Genomic DNA, 15,534 nt, shown 5'->3' with positions numbered 1-15,534 from the left:
GAGCTTAGGCTTTGGGAGAACACTGGGTATCTCCCCTTCAGGAACTCACAGCCATTGGAGGAGACACGTATAACCATACTGAAATTCAGCCAGAAGCACACTGCAAAGAAGCCACACGGTAGGAGAAAGCAGGAAGCAGTCCCAGTCTGAACAACCCGCCTTTGCATTTCCAGTCCCCTTCCTTGTGGCTTACACAGCCTCAGTGATGTCCCCAACAAGACCCCGTTTCCTGTATTACTGAACCTGAACCACTCAACTTCCCCTCTCCTCTCCCTGCCTCCTTATGACCTGGAAGAAGGGGTCTCTGGGAGACACAGGGTTACTTCCTAACAGCCACCTCCAGACCCCCCTACTCCCCTGAACCTCTTGGTATCTCTACCCTGCTCCTGCAATTCTCCTCCGCTTCCAGGAGGCCAGACTCACCGAGTCACACCAGTTTTCTATCACAGATGTTCAGTCTTCACCTATCAACTTCCTCAACCCTCACACAACATCTGCCCATGGAGAGAGGCTCTCCACAGACTCAATCTGCTCGAAACCAAAGGCAGCTCTGACCTGGAAAGACCGGTCCACAGCCCCACCCTTTCTAGCCGGTCTCCTTCAGCCGGCACAGCAGCCCCTACACTGTGTGGCCTCTCAGTCTCCCCACAGGTGCTCTACTCTCCAGAACCGTCCGGGTTCTCCAGAGGTGACAGCTAAGAGGCCTTCTCCAGCATAATTTCTGCTGGCTCTCTCAGTCCTCCACACCACAACAAAAGCTCCAGTCAAAGCAGGTGTCCTGTTGCCTGTACGTGCCCTGCCCTGCTTCTCATAGCTCTCCCTGTCTGCAGTTTATTCTACTCATATCCTATATCCTTTTCTTCCTCAAGTTCACCACACAGAGAGACCAGCAGAGTCTGTCCCAGATCATGAGTCCTTGAGAAAGGTTGAGGAGTTGATGCATCCAGGATATGGTTTGGGGGAGTCTAGCATCACAGACTTAAAATTATCTCTCAGTCTTTCCACTGCCTCACCCCCTACAGGGTTTTTCCCTGTAGCCCTGGTTGTTCTGGAACTTACTCTGTAGACCAGGCTGGCCTCGAACTCACAGAGGTCTGCCTGTCTCTGCCTCCCATGAACAATAAGAACAAAGCAGAAGGCATGGCAGAGCTCGACTTCAAAACTTACTGCAAAGCCAGTGGGTGGTGGCGCACTCCTTTAATTGCAGCACTTGGGAGGCAGAGGCAGGAGAAATCTCTGTGAGTTCGAGGCCAGCCTGGTCTACAAAGCGAGTCCAGGGGAGCCAGGGCTACATGGAGAAACCCTGTCTTGAAACACCCCCCCCCCCAAAAAAAAGGCAACTTACTACAAAGCTCTGGTTATCACAGGAACAAGGCAATGGCCTACAAACCCACCTCCCCTTACAGCTGGAAGGAAATCTACATCCTTACAGGCAACAGACTTTCAACAAAGGTGATATTAACATACAAGGAAGAAAGAACTCTTTCCAATTAAGCAGAAGAGTACAATGGAACCCATCTTTCATCAGTTAAAAAAAATGGCTTAAAGATAAAGGCTTAAATGTCAGAGTAAGCTATGGACTAGAAGGACACAGGAACCACTCCAAGGCCTTAGAATGGACAAAGACTGTCCTGAAGAAGACCTCAAAAAGCATTGGAAACGAAAGCAAAAATACACAAGTAGGGTTGATTTAACTGCAAAGCTGCACTGGAGAGAAAACAGGGCAGGGACAGTCTACAAAATGGGTAGATTTACAAACACGCTATCCCCAGGTCCTGGTAACTACTGCCTGTCTGCGGCTGCTGATCCTGCAGCAGCCATGGCCATGCTCAGCTCTGTCCTCGGCTGTACTGCCACCACTGTTCGAAATGCAGCAGCGAGGGTCAGCGATGGCCACAGTCCAGCTGCTTCCTCCGCTAACAGCAGCCGTCTACACCCTGTGAGTCTCCTGACGTTTTTGTCTCTACAAACTCAACTGCAGCTGATCTTCCCCTGAAGGGGAAAAAAAACCACCAGGTAACTTGGTGAGCGATGTCACAGCATACACTTTGTTGCCTCTGGGGATCTGCTTTTTGGTAACTAACCAGTGGTCCTAAGCCAGGTCTTGAAAGATGATAAACCCTGACTGCAAGTGTCACCTACGAGAACAGCTACAGTAGTAGTGAGTGGCACCACACCTCTCAGTACACGTCAGGAGGGCGGTGGCTCCCTCACAAGCATCGGGCCCAATGCCCACCACAGCTGAGGAGACAATCCAGCAGCTCGAGGAGGAGGAGGAGGAGGCCACACCACTAGAGCAGGAGGCGAGCCTGACTCAGACAGCAGCTGCTCAAGAAGGCAAAGATGCAGGCTAGGCTGACAAGAGAAGGCTTGAGATTGGCTGTGTCCAAAGGCACTTGGAGCCTGCCATTTCTGACCTCTCACCTATTTCGTGCTACTGGGTGATGGCCTGCTGGCAGGCAGGCAGGCAGGTATGTCTCCCCACCCTCCTGCAGTTTCAGTTCCCTAAGAACTGCATCCCGCCCTGGCTTTGTCTGTGAGGAGGCAGCTGACTGGATTACAGGGCTCGTCTCTGTCTCCACACACCTGTGCTCCTTGGGATGAGGAGCTGTGCGGCCATGGGTAGTCAGGAAGATGCAGGGGGTTAGGGATCCAAGACAGAACACACATATCTCCCCCCATCCACCCCCCACCCCCGGCAAACATCGCTACTCCCTAAAGCAGAGACACATTTGCTGCACATGACCCAGCCATGCTGGTGGGAGGAGTCAGATCAATTTAAAAAAAAAAAAGCAACTAGGCACCGCGCAGCTTCCCTTCCACCCAATCACACTGGAAGGGCCTGCTGTTCCAGTAATCAAAGGAAAGAAGCTTTTGTAGAAAGGAGTATTTTTCCCCCCACTCTTCTGACCAAAATGGGGGAAACAGCAAAACTGCGTGGACCATGTGCTTGAATTCCCACAAGCCTGTACCTGGGCTCACACAGGAAGGCTGTGCTTTCACCGTCGGCTCTCCACACCAGCCACTCTCTGAAGGACGGGTGGCAGAACATCCGAGTTTTGTCCCTCCTCTTAATGAGGAAGCAGGAGAGGGCCTCCATCCGCTGCTGAAAGTCCTCCCAGCCCTGCTCGCCTTGGATGTGACCGGCATTGATAGCCTGAAATATCTGCTCATCCGTCATGGGGTGGAGGGACGCAAGGGCCACGTTTAAAATGGGAAGGGCTCGGTCGAAGGCAGACTGGGTCATGAACTTCATGTTGCACTGCAGCAAATACAGCTCGGACAGAGACACAGGCACCACCTTGTAGCTGGCACTCTTTATGACCAGGTGTCCCCGCTGGAAGAGGTCCAGGGTGAGCTTGAGGTACAGGTAGGAACCGAGGCTCCGCAGCACCAGATGGCTGCTGACTTTACCGATGAGGGCGGCGTCGGCCTTGCCATTCAGGGAGATGTTGCTGAGGATGTCCTGGCTGCTGTGGACCCTGTGCTGGACGTATGCGTGCAGGTCACTGTGAATGTCCTTGTTGTCTGGAAAGTCATCTAAGGAAAGCTTGACAAATGGCAGCGCGCTGACGATTTCCTGGGAAAAAACAAAAACGCGCACAATGTCGCTCCAGAGTTTCCTTTTTCACTTTAAATCAGGTTCACTGGTTCTCTTTCAAGGAGGATTTTCATGGATTACAGGGACTCGTTGTTTTGTATTAAAACGTGTAATAGGATAAGGGACAGATAAAAAGCTTATGTGAAAGAAATCCTAATACGAGATAGGATCTGTAAAGGCTTTCCCAAAGCCCTCATTGAGGGCTCTGGGCCAAGTGAGCAGAGGCAGGGGCCCAAGGAGACAGCAGCAACCAAGCCACACCAACACTGGGGCAGGGAGACCCTGCAGGCGACCCAATCCCTCTAATCTCTGTGCAGCTGGTTCTAGGACAAGGGTAAACACGAACCAACACTGCACATCTAAGAACACAGCCAGACGCGGAGATAAGGGGTGCCCTCCCTGCATCAGATACCAGGGCTGTGAAACCCCACTGGGAAGTATGAAACTCCCTGCCCTGCCTGTGTCCCTGGACGATATATAGCAAAAAATCTTTGCCTGCTCCAGGATGGCATGTTCTCATTTTTAAAGAATTTTAAGTAGATATTCTTTTTAAAAAATATTTTCTGAGCATGCTTTGTCTGCATTCTGTGTACCAAATGCATGCCTATTACCCATGATGAGGGCACTGGATACCGTGGAAATAGACTTAATGATGGCTGTGAGCCACCATATGGGTGTCAGGAACTTGCGTTTTCTGAAAGAGCAGCCCATGTTCTTAATCACTAAGCCATCTCTCCAGCCCCTAAGTGAACTATTGGTTGAATCTTTCTTTCTTTTTTAAAAAAAGATTTATTTATTTTATGTATATAAGTGCTCCATCTGCAGGTACACCTGTGTGCCAGAAGAGGGCATCAGATCACATTATAGATGGTTGTGAACCACCATGTGGTTGCCGGGAATTGAACTCAGGACCTCTGGAAGAGCAGCCAGTGCTCTTAACCCCTGAGCCATCTCACCAATTCCTTGTTGGTTAAATCTTAATTGCGTGTTGCCACTGATGTTCCTACTCCCTTACTTCAAAGATAAGGTCCTAAACCCAAAAGCCAAAGAAGAAAAAACTTTAACTTCTCACTAATATTTCCGAAGCTCACGCCTTTTGATTGTCGTTAACTACAGGAAGGGAGTACCAGACAGCCATTTCCATTTTGCATGGGTACTGACCAAGCCTGGGTACTCAGCCGAACAGGAATACAGGAGTTTTAACCCCAAATTATGCTTACTGAGGGAAACATGACTGAAACATGGAACTCACAGGTTCATAGAAATAGGCATGTCTTTTAAATGTAGGTTCAATCACAAGGTTTTTGTTTTTGTTTGGCTGTTTGGTTGGTTGGCTTTCGTTTTTTGAGACAGGGTTTCTCTATGTAGCCTTGGCTGTCCTGGACTCACTTTGTAGACCGGGACTGGCCTCAAACTCACAGCGGTCTACCTGCCTCTGCCTCTCAAGTGCTGGGATTAAAGGCATGCACCACCATTTCTGGCCTTTAATTGCAAGTTTTAAAGAGGGGGGAAAATGAGTATGATTACTCAATTCCCCACAATGAATCAAAGCATACCCAGAGGAACCTCCAAACACCTGGGAGCTCCAGTAGATGGCTCCACCAGAAACTGCAGCCAGTACATAGCCCACCAGGATAAGGCAGGCTTAGATAATGCCACCTTACAATCCTTGTTCTTATGGGGCTCTCTGGACTAATTTCTTTTTTTTGGTTTTTCGAGACATGGTTTCTTTTCTATGGACTTGGCTGTCCTGGACTCAGTCTGTCGACCAGGCTGGCCTTGAACTCACAGCGATCTGCCTGCCTCTGCCTCCCCGAGTGCTAGGATTACAGGTGAGCATCACCACACCTGATCTGGACTAATTTCTTGAAGTCCAGATATATTCAAGTCAGTAGCCAAACGGCTATAACACTAGGCCAGGAACATTTGTCACTGTACACTCAGGAAGCAGGAATTTGAAAAGAGAGGAGAAGAATCTTTTGTCACCTGAAAATTTGCTCTCACAGTCACGATCAACTTCAGCCAGCTGGGGAATTTAGGAATAATTTTGGTAATAAATGAAGACAGCGTATCTCCATAATCAGGCTTATGAAATTCAGCTTCATTCAAGCCATCTATCAAAATGATGTATTCCTCTTCTGGAATTTTCTGCTCTAAAAGATGAAATAATTTTTCCAAGTTAAGAAATTATCCATTTCTATAACATGGCACCACCCAGAGCATTTTAACACACAGCTGAAAGTGTTAGCAAAACCTAAAAAGGTTTGCATATGGCAGAAGACTTGCTCCCAAAGAAGCATATTCTCTACTAAATTTTATAATGAAACACAGAGCACCGAGCCAAAGAAAACCAATTCTTACGAAAACAGTTTTCAGAAACATATTGGATTACAGACATTAGCAGAATCTCAAGTGTGTATGTGTGTGTGTGTGTGTGTAAGTAAAATACAGTTAGTTCTTCATAAACCATCACCTGAGTAGCCTGCAGCTAAAATAGCTGACATACATAAAGCCCAACCCCACAATGAGCAACAGGCCTTTCCATGAGCTCCTCAGTGGCCTGACTTAGGGACAGAGGACCCAGCCTTCCCCGAACTGCCACCAAGGGCTGTCGCTCACTGGGGAGAGCCCTGCCTTACAGATGGAGTGGAGACCTTCATACAGCCTGAGCCTAGTTTCCTGTTTTACTAGCAACAGCTTTCTACTCTCAGCAAGCGTGACACAGCCATTTCAGGCCCTCTTTCTAGCATCTTCTACCAGTAGATGCTTTGTAGACAGGTAACTCAAAAAAGGCATGAGGTGGTAGGGACCAATCATGTCACTGTCACTCCTACCTGGGGCGGGGCAAGGGGAAAAGAAGGGGGAAACCTAAATGGAATCTCCTAGAAATGCTGTTAGATTTAGATTTCAACTCATCTAAAGCAGGGGGTGGGGGGTGGGGCAGAGGAGAACATGCTGGAAAGTTGCCAACAACCCACTGTTTTCCCTGCTGCCTAAGTGTAAGCAGTCTTCAGAGTGTATGTTACCTACATAGATTACAGGAATGTTAGAGACCAGAGCCTGCCTCCTTGAAATGTGGAGGATGTGGGGGGCTGTGAGGGTAAAAAAAACAAGGAAGAAATAAGTTGGGGTAGCTCCCTGCCCGGCCTTTTAGCTTACATACAGAACAAGACGGAAGCAGAGGGCCAGATCTAGCAGCTGGAGAACCAAGTCTGAGTATCAAACACAGCTTCCTAACTACCTATAACTAGCATTAATCTCTCATGTTATTATTTGTTTTGCTTTGTTTGTTTTGCGACAGGGTTTCTCTTGTAGTCCTGGCTATCCTGGCCTCCCTTTGTAGAGCAGGCTGGCCTTGAGCTCACAGAGATCTGCCTGCCTCTACCAGGATTAAAGGGGTGCGCCACCATGCCCAGCTTTTTCCTATGTATTTAACTCCCCAGTTTCCTGCCTCCGAAAGCCCAAGCTGTTTCCTGTTTTGTTTTGACGGTTTACCACTCCTAAAAGTTACTGCTCTTTGTTGGAGAGCCTTCAGAAGGTGGAGGTTTCCAAGCCCTGCTCAGTCACCACCTACATGCAAGCACTTCAGGTATTAATAAGCTTGCCTGGCTCTGTCCCGCTCCATGTCTATTGTTGGCTCCTTTCACAAACCAAGTATCAAACTTTTGTAGGGTAGTACGTCCTTAAAACTGCTCAGTTGACGATTTTGTCCACACCAGAGGCATGGCATGGACATACCACGTCATACCACGGAGGGTGGATATGGTGGCACCAGATGTGTACTGAGTCACCAACACCCTCTTCCTGCCACCCCAGGACTACCCTTTGAGGACCACTGGGGCATCGGCCTGTACTGGGATGCAGGCCTGACGCTTCTGGTTGGTACCGTTTCTTAGGCTCGTGAGCGGCTCCAGCACGCCCCTCTTGAAAGCGGCCACGGGGTCCTGCACGCAGGAGCGGAGGCTCAGCATGCTCTGCAGCTGGGGCTCCTTGATCAGAAGGTCTCTATAGGCAGCCAGCTGGTGAGACCGGCACAGCAGAGCTGCAATGCTGTGCACAAACTCAGGCACCAGACACGTGTATGTGTTGTCAGCTTGGCAGTAATGGTAGGCCACCACCTATGGAGAAGCAGAGACTTCAGCATTACCCCCACCAAGACCACAGCTCCTCCCGTGACCTCAAACAGGAGCGTAACTGCCCCTTCCTGAGATAAGACCCAGGGAGTCTTTTCCCAAAAACTCAGTCACTGGCTAGCTTAATTGATATATTTATTCTGCTCTGTATTGGTGTAATTTGCTCGGTTCTCGATAGACCATTAATTGCAGCCACAAATCCATCTTGATTAACACGAGATTCAGTGCAACTGTACTCTGTATTGAATGCCGATTAGTAAAAGTCGCTTATAAAACCTAACGCCTCGTCTGGCTTAGAGCACTTCTCCAAGCAAGCCGTGTTCCCGGCACTGCCATCTGCATCGCATTTCCATTCTCAAGATCAGCAGCACCTCGAGGGAACCCTCTGCTCACCCAGAAAAGCACAGGATCAAGTTGGTGCTTAGGAACCCAAGCTGTAAAGTCACGGCTGCGTCTTCCTCCTGGCAGGAGTGGGTCTTACCCCCTCCCCTCCCCTCCCCTTCTTCAAGACATTCAGAAGACATTCAGAAGGGGAGCTAGCTGCCCATTGAAAGGGCGCAAGGGAAGAAGGTGAAGACCTGCCTGCCTGCACCCCACAAGGCTGAGGGAGTTCCCTTTGTTAGGACAGATCCGGCAGGCAGGCAGTAGGTTGTCTGTTAGATGCCTCCCCAACCTCTGCCCAAACAGAGTGTCAGTAGCAGAGCACTTGGGAACAAGGGGCATGCGCTACGTAAATGGACAACGCTAGCACTTTGTAAATGAAGACGAAAGTAAGAATGTGAGTGTGGAGCGAGGACGGTGGAAAGGACAGATGGCATGCGCATGCGCAGTGCACCGTGCTTTCTACAGGGGTCTGAGGCTCCACCCTCCTACTCGGCCCTGCAGCTTCTGCAGTTAATTGGCCCCAGACCACGGGCCTTGGTACATCAGAGTCCACTGAGGCAGGATAAACATCCCACATGTCACAGTGGCAGGGCGGCTCACGAGATCCTAGGATGACGATAGACTCTTAGCAAGGGGTAGGAGTATATACGATGCAGCTTTCTCAGGGCAGCATAGAACAACCATGACTTCTAGTTTAGATTACATATATCCCTTAGAGAAACGCTAACTGTCCCCTCAACTCCTGCCATACAGAGCTTAGCAGCAACCTCCACGCGGGCCTCCCAACCCCGTGCAAACCATCACAAGGTACCCAACACCCATAGTCTTGCACAGCGTTTGACAAAAGCATTTTGGTAACCCAAAGCAGACCACAAAAATCCATCTGGAACCACAGGCCGTTTTTAAAAATTTGAATAAAGTTCATTTAAGCCACAGGACACACTACTCAAAATAAAGCTAAACACAGTTCAGTAACACCTTTGCTTCTGTGACCCCTGTGGTTTATATGTGTGCACGTCTCTTACTGTGGGTCACACTTAGAATACCTGAAAACCCACCACAGTAAGGATAGCTTCAAGAAGCATCCTTCATCTCTGGTCACCACCTCAAGACCAGAGGACAGCTCTGACTCAGTGGTCAGAGCAGGGGCTGGGGGGGGGGGGGGGAGAGACAGGTGACAGTGGGAGTGGCCTGAGCTGACTGACACTCCTTTCAGTTCATCTGTACCTCCTCACAGTGTGCCCTCCTCACTGCCATCTCTGCTGGTTTTCCAGCTTCATCAATGCTGCCCATGATGGGCAAAGAAGCTGATCAAGGCAAGAAATGGACCTGCTTTCATGCAGGAAGGTGGCCTATAAGCCAGTGTGGGACACAGAGTGGGGTCCTTGGTGATCATGCATTTAGAGAGAGAAAGGCGGCCAAAGTTCTTTTTACAATCTCCCAGGAAAGCTCTGACAGAGGATGCAGAGACCCACGCCCCCCCCACCCCCCACCCCCACACACAATAGAGTGTGATGCAGGCAGAAGCGGTCTGGGCCAACTTGAAAGTTTCCCTCCCGCTCACACAGCATGAAAGGGCATGTGCCTGTAAGGATGGATGTGTGGTGAATGCATATGATTTCCCCTGCTGCCTTGAGGAACTCTCTGGACTTGGCTCAGATGGACATAAATCTTTAGGATTAATTTTCATTAAAACCTTATATTTGAGCCAGGCGTGATGGTGCATGCCTTTAATCTCAGCACTCGGAAGGCAGAGGCTGACGAGTCGCTGTGAGGTTGAGGCCACCCTGGTCTACAAAGTAAGTCCAGGACGGCCAAGGCTACACAGAGAAACCCAGTCTCAAAACAAACAAACAAACAAACAAAAAACCACAAAACAAAACAAAAAACCACACAAACAAACAACAACAAAAAAACCCTTATATTTGAAGTACTCAATCATACTTTATCAAAAGCTACACTGTGCCTCAGCACCAAGCAGTTGCTTCTATTTTTTTTTTAAATCCCTTTTCAAACTGGTCTTTCCATGCCAGGCAAACCTCTACCCAGAACACTCCGTGAAGCAAGAGCAGGTTACCTTAGAAGCGAGGTACTTCACCGCATCCTCTCTTGGTCTCTGGTTTTCCGCGGTGCCAGGCCCGGCAGGAGTTTTGGCCACATTGAGAGCACTCGTGGAAGAACTCGGTGAAAGTAACGGAGTAAAAGGAAGGTGCTGGGTGGGATCTGATGCTGGAGAGAGAGCCACCGATTGTAATGTCAGCACGCGGTGTGGAATACACCCTCTGAATTTGTCCCAGACAAATTTGAATAGTAATGAGCAAACATGACTCAAAGTGAGAGGTCTCAAATGAACACGTCAACTCCCACCCCATCTCCTCCCCTGGAGAGCTGCTTTCTTCCGGTTAAAAAAGAGAGACGATCTGGGAGTGGTGGTGCACACCTTTAATCCCAGCATCGGGAGGCAGAAACAGGCAAATCTCTGAGTTCGAGGCCAGCCTCGTCTACACAGCAAGTTCAAGGACGGCCAGGGCACTGAAAACAAAAAACAAAACGAACCAAAAATCCCACATGACTCTTGTTCATATTTCAAGATTTGTGATGGGCTCACTGCATAGGAAATAGTCAGGGAAGCCAGGCACGGTGGTGTGTCCCTGCATCTCAGCGCATGGGGCACTGACCGAGGCAAGACGATCTCAAGGTCAAAGCTATAGAGAGTCCTTGTTCACACATTCATGTGTGCACACAGTGGGAAATGGTGAGCTATTCTGTCTCCCATTTAAATTAGTCTTTTTTATTTTTGGTAAAGCCAGCACAAGATACAAAAGAATTCTGCATAAGATAAAGGGAGATAAAACAAGTATATACACTTATACCAAAAAAACAAAAAAAGGGGGGGGGGATCAGACTCTGGTTTTAAGACCCAGACTTCCCCAGGTCACTTGATCAAAACCCTTTGTAGTAATGTACGCCTTGCAATGCAAGCACCCTTTCTGGGAAGAGGGAGACAGGGGCTGCAGGTCAGAAGGACACAAGAAGGCTGGCATCAGCCCAGACTGTGGTTAATACACCATTGTAACAATGGGAGACCCTCTCTCTCTCTCCATCCCCACCCCACCCCAAAAAAAAAGAAAGAAAAAGAAAAAAAGCACCCAAAGAAAACAAGCAAAAAGCCAAAACAAAACACCCCATGACACTATGACGGCCGGAAGTATGCAGACAGTTCAGCTACGCTATGAACTTAGGCTGGATACAGTAGCTAGAACAACTCAGGGACCACATCCCCCTACTGAGAGAGCAGCGCCCCCCACCTATCTTACACTGCACGATAAGCCCGATAAGCAGCAACCACGGACGCACTTTTGGGCGACGAGCTGGGGCTATTGGACGCAATCTGTCTCATGCGGCTTCCATGACAGCTCAGGGCCACCAACTTGGAAATGATGGCTGTCTTCCCAAACCCTACGTTCCCCACAACCACTGCTCCTCTGTTTTCTGCCGGTTCTGTGTTGTTCCTCAAGTTTTCTTCTATCTGCTGAAAGAGCCAGTCTCTTCCCACAAACACAGAGTCAGTTGTGATGCTCGGCACTTCAAACAGCAAGGGCTTCAACAAAATGTCCTGTGGCTTGTAGGGAGCAAATCGTGCTTTAAAACAACAAGCAAACAAACAAACAAACATTGTTATGGGAGGGTAGGATAATTTAGTATAAAAAGAAACAATATGTATAACTTGGTTCTATATATTTGTCTATAATATTTTACTTATTTGTTGTTGTTGTTGTTCCCCAAAGTATCCTGTTAAAATGACTTGCTGGTCCCTATCTACTTCCAAGTTATTCTCAAACACACAGAGAAAGCAGAGCAAAAGCCCCACTCACGTCTCACTGGCTTCTTCCACCCTCCTGAGATAAAGTGCAAACGCACTTTCCCAGATTCAAGGGCACAGCCCCCACCTGGGTGCATACCTGCTGTGCCCACATGACACAGGTAAGGCCCCTGACCCCACAGCTGCGTGTTAGGCAGCCATCGGATATGGCTGACATGGTCTGAGGGACTGAAACAAAACTGAGTGGCTTTATGAATGGCAACTATCTTTCATCACAGCACTATTCCATTCCGGAAGTAATTTAATCGTGCACTTTAAGCAAGAAATCCCAAGTTCTAAAAGTTGGCTGCCAGCAGACCTTTAAGGTACTTAAAAAAAAAAGTACAGATACACTTCCAATAAAGTTTGAATCAGACTTCAAAACGTTCATTGGGGCGAGCTCATCACTGTGACATGGGATGCTCGGATAAATACCTTTAACGTCCTGTGCCCTACCTCCAGCTGTATTGTGCCAGGGCAATCTAATTGACGTCCGGAGAGGGGCATTTCTCTGTCCATCTAAGTAACTCAGGTCTTCCAATTTGGTAGAACTTGTTGCTGCAATATGAAAATAAAGCCTAGTTTAAGGACACACCCAAACTACTGTAAGTGATAAATTACTAAGCAGCTCAGCTCCACGTTCAGCAGTTTACCTCAGGGTAATTATTTACGCCAGCCTATGTTTCCAGCAGGACTGTTAACTTAAAAATGGAAACAGTCAATCACTATTCATTCTTAATGGTACGTTGATCTGGTTGCCAGAATTCACCATTACTCCTCGACAGAAACCGACTTCACTATAAAATTTTTTAATTGGGGGGGGGGGCACAAAAAACCCCAAGCCATCCAAAATTTGACAACTGGTGTCACACGGCACACTTCAGAACTTAACCGCTAACACATGTCATCAAACTACTTGTCTCTACAGCTCCAGGGAGCTCTGTGCTGGGTGGAACTCCAACCTCCCTAATTAAATAAGTAGACTCTGCATGTACAATCTCACAGCACTCAGAACATGAAAAGCTAGCTCTTGGCAGTAAAAGTACAAACACTTTCTTAATCTTCAAATGTGTGTGTGTGTGTGTGTGTGTGTGTGTGTGTGTGTGTGTGTGTGAGAAAATATACGTGTATACAAAGCCAGGCATGATAGTGCACATCTTTAATCTCAGCACTCAGGAGACAGAGCCAGGTGGATTACTGTGAGTTCCGGGCCTGCCTGATCTACATAGAGAGTTTCAGGCCAGGCAAGGCTACATATCGAGACCTTGTCTCAAACAAACAAACAAACAAACAAAAAACCTATAAAATTTAAATCCCCAAAATATATGTATATTGTGTATATATTAGACATTTTAATGTATTATTGTGTTTATTCTGACCAAGACAGTAAGGTTCACAGTATATAGGTATTTGTTAAAAAGCATTAAGGTTCATTCACGGGCATGCAAAAGTAGTAATTCCAGGAGAAGTTACATTCCGAGGGCTAAGGCTTTTGAAGTCATTACAAGGACAAGGGTACGAGGTCAGTACTGACTAGGGCAGTCTGTACTCAGAAAGCCCTGAGCTACGTCACAGGCTGTTACCTGCATCTGGCTACCCAGAGCATCCTCCCTCCTGAGACGTTTGTAGCTGTCCCCACCTCCTGTTCTTTTCCGTGAGGAGAGCCTCAAGCTGACTCGGAGATGTCCAGTCACCTCCTGAACGTCCTCCAAGAACAGCCACGTAAGTATTCTACCACTGTCCCTCCGAGGCAGCAGGCGACCGCTTCTGCATCTTATTAGTGCACATCTACTGCCTGACGACACACTGTGCAGATTTAAGTTAACACTCTCCTCAAGGTCAAAGCCTATGTGTATCCTCCACATCTGAAAGATTCAGCTAAGCTGGTATACAGTGTGCATGCTTGCAACCCTAGCACTTAGGTGACAGAGACAGGAGGGTGAGGAGTTTAAGCAAAAGCAAGGATAGGATACACAGACAATCTGAGGTCTAGCCTGGGCTACAAGAGGCCCTGCCTCAAGAAAATAACCAAGAGAAGAAGAACAGGAGCTTCCTCAGGCAGGATTTTTCAGAGGCTTTCGGCAGGTTAATCCGATGACAGCCTCAAGCTTCTCTGCAGATCTTACACACAGCGAAACTTCCCGCAGAGGCTACAAAACCACCCCTATCTTTCCAGGTTCCCTACCGAAACACAGCTTGAAACCCAATCAATCCTAGGCTCATGCCTGAGGCCTGGGATTCTGGCTCCTTTGCTCAACATGCCTGGAAGTGACTGCAACTGCTGTGGCTCTAGCAGAAGGCGCCATCACAGCCATAGTACATAACTCACTTGAGAGCAGAGGCTTTGGTCCTAGCGAACACAAAGACACCCTGAGTTTCAAAAGGCTTCTGTTTCCCCTTTGCCTGATCCCCTGGAGCATGACTTTCACTTTGTAATTTTGTGACAACTGAAAAGACTACAAAAATATGTGACTGTAAAAGACATTTGAAATCAGAGAACTGGTGGGGGGAAAGGGGAGCCCTAGTGGGATGTGGGTACAGGAGATGGGGAGATTTCAAGTGTCTCTGTCTTCAGATTTCCAGCTACCAGCATCAGCACCGGAGTCTGTGGCGGGCAGCCTGAGCAACACCACCTTACACCGCTGACTGTGCACTTCCACCATAGCTAAGTCCAGGCATGGGGCAGAGGCACGAAATCCAGCGCTGCTTGAGCAGCTGTGGCTACAAGGTAGGACTCTTTTTCTGATGATAACCAAGCACCCTTGATTAAGCTGAGCTAAAAGCCTCAGCATGGCAGGAATCACGAGCTTAGAGACTTTCTGAAGCCACCAGGACACCTGAGATAAGGAACAGTGAGGCCTCAGCTGCTCAGCTATGAGCTCGCCCACAGATTCTCAGACATAGCTACAAGAGCCAGGCTCACATTATCCACACAATAAATACCTAAAATGCTAAAAGAAAAAAAATTCTGGGCCAAGAAAAGTTAAGAGGTTAAAACCATTTCATACTGTAGAAAGCCCACCACTAACATCACTGTGACTAAGCCGTGCACGCAGGTGTGTACGAACCCACGCGTGCATACACTGTGCTTTACATCTGAGTGAGGAGCTCTTTTCAACATTCTGAAGGACAATGTTTCGGGAAGAGTTTTCTCCTAAGCTATATAAAGAGCAATGTGTGCTGATGTCCTAAGCTGTGGACTAACCTAGCAAAGGTAAATGCCAGAAGTCCTGGCAATCACCAGTTAATATTTCAAGAAAACTGGAACTCACATGGTAACTGTGTGTGTTGGTTTTCTGGAGAGGTACAGAGTGGTCTCTGATCCACTCAGAAAGTGTCTCAAAAGATTAGACAAAGGGTCAAAAATAGAAAATCCCACAAGCTGGAGAGTTGGCTCAATGGTTAAGAGCACTGTCTGCTCTTCCAAACACTCAGGTTCGATTCCCAACCCCCACATGGCAGCTCACAACTGTTTGTAACTGTTCCAAGGGATCCCAAAGCTCTTTAGGACACTAGGCACACACACACATGGTGCACATACCCATGTGCAGACA

At 48.2% G+C, this 15,534-nt stretch overlaps 1 protein-coding gene across 7 annotated transcripts in view; it reads right to left on the bottom strand.

Annotated features, from left to right (window-relative positions):
* The window catches only part of TANC1 (tetratricopeptide repeat, ankyrin repeat and coiled-coil containing 1), a 227,884-nt gene that overhangs the window by 41,080 nt on the left and 171,270 nt on the right, over positions 1 to 15,534 (bottom strand). For 6 of the 7 annotated variants that reach the window (XM_084800042.1, XM_084800043.1, XM_084800044.1 and 3 more), the window contains 6 exons: positions 12,416 to 12,538; positions 11,476 to 11,760; positions 10,196 to 10,347; positions 7,488 to 7,719; positions 5,588 to 5,754; positions 2,973 to 3,580 (listed from right to left, as the gene is read on the bottom strand). In XM_084800042.1, coding sequence (XP_084656168.1) covers positions 2,973 to 3,580; positions 5,588 to 5,754; positions 7,488 to 7,719; positions 10,196 to 10,347; positions 11,476 to 11,760; positions 12,416 to 12,538 — 1,567 coding nt within the window. The remainder of the gene's footprint in view (positions 1 to 2,972; positions 3,581 to 5,587; positions 5,755 to 7,487; positions 7,720 to 10,195; positions 10,348 to 11,475; positions 11,761 to 12,415; positions 12,539 to 15,534) is intronic. The other variant, XM_084800045.1, reaches the window with a different exon arrangement.

The sequence above is a fragment of the Acomys minous genome (genome assembly GCF_964271855.1).
Source record: "Acomys minous genome assembly, chromosome: 10".
Taxonomy (NCBI): domain Eukaryota; kingdom Metazoa; phylum Chordata; class Mammalia; order Rodentia; family Muridae; genus Acomys; species Acomys minous.
Note: the sequence above shows the minus strand (reverse complement) of the source record. Positions and strands in the feature narration are given on the sequence as shown.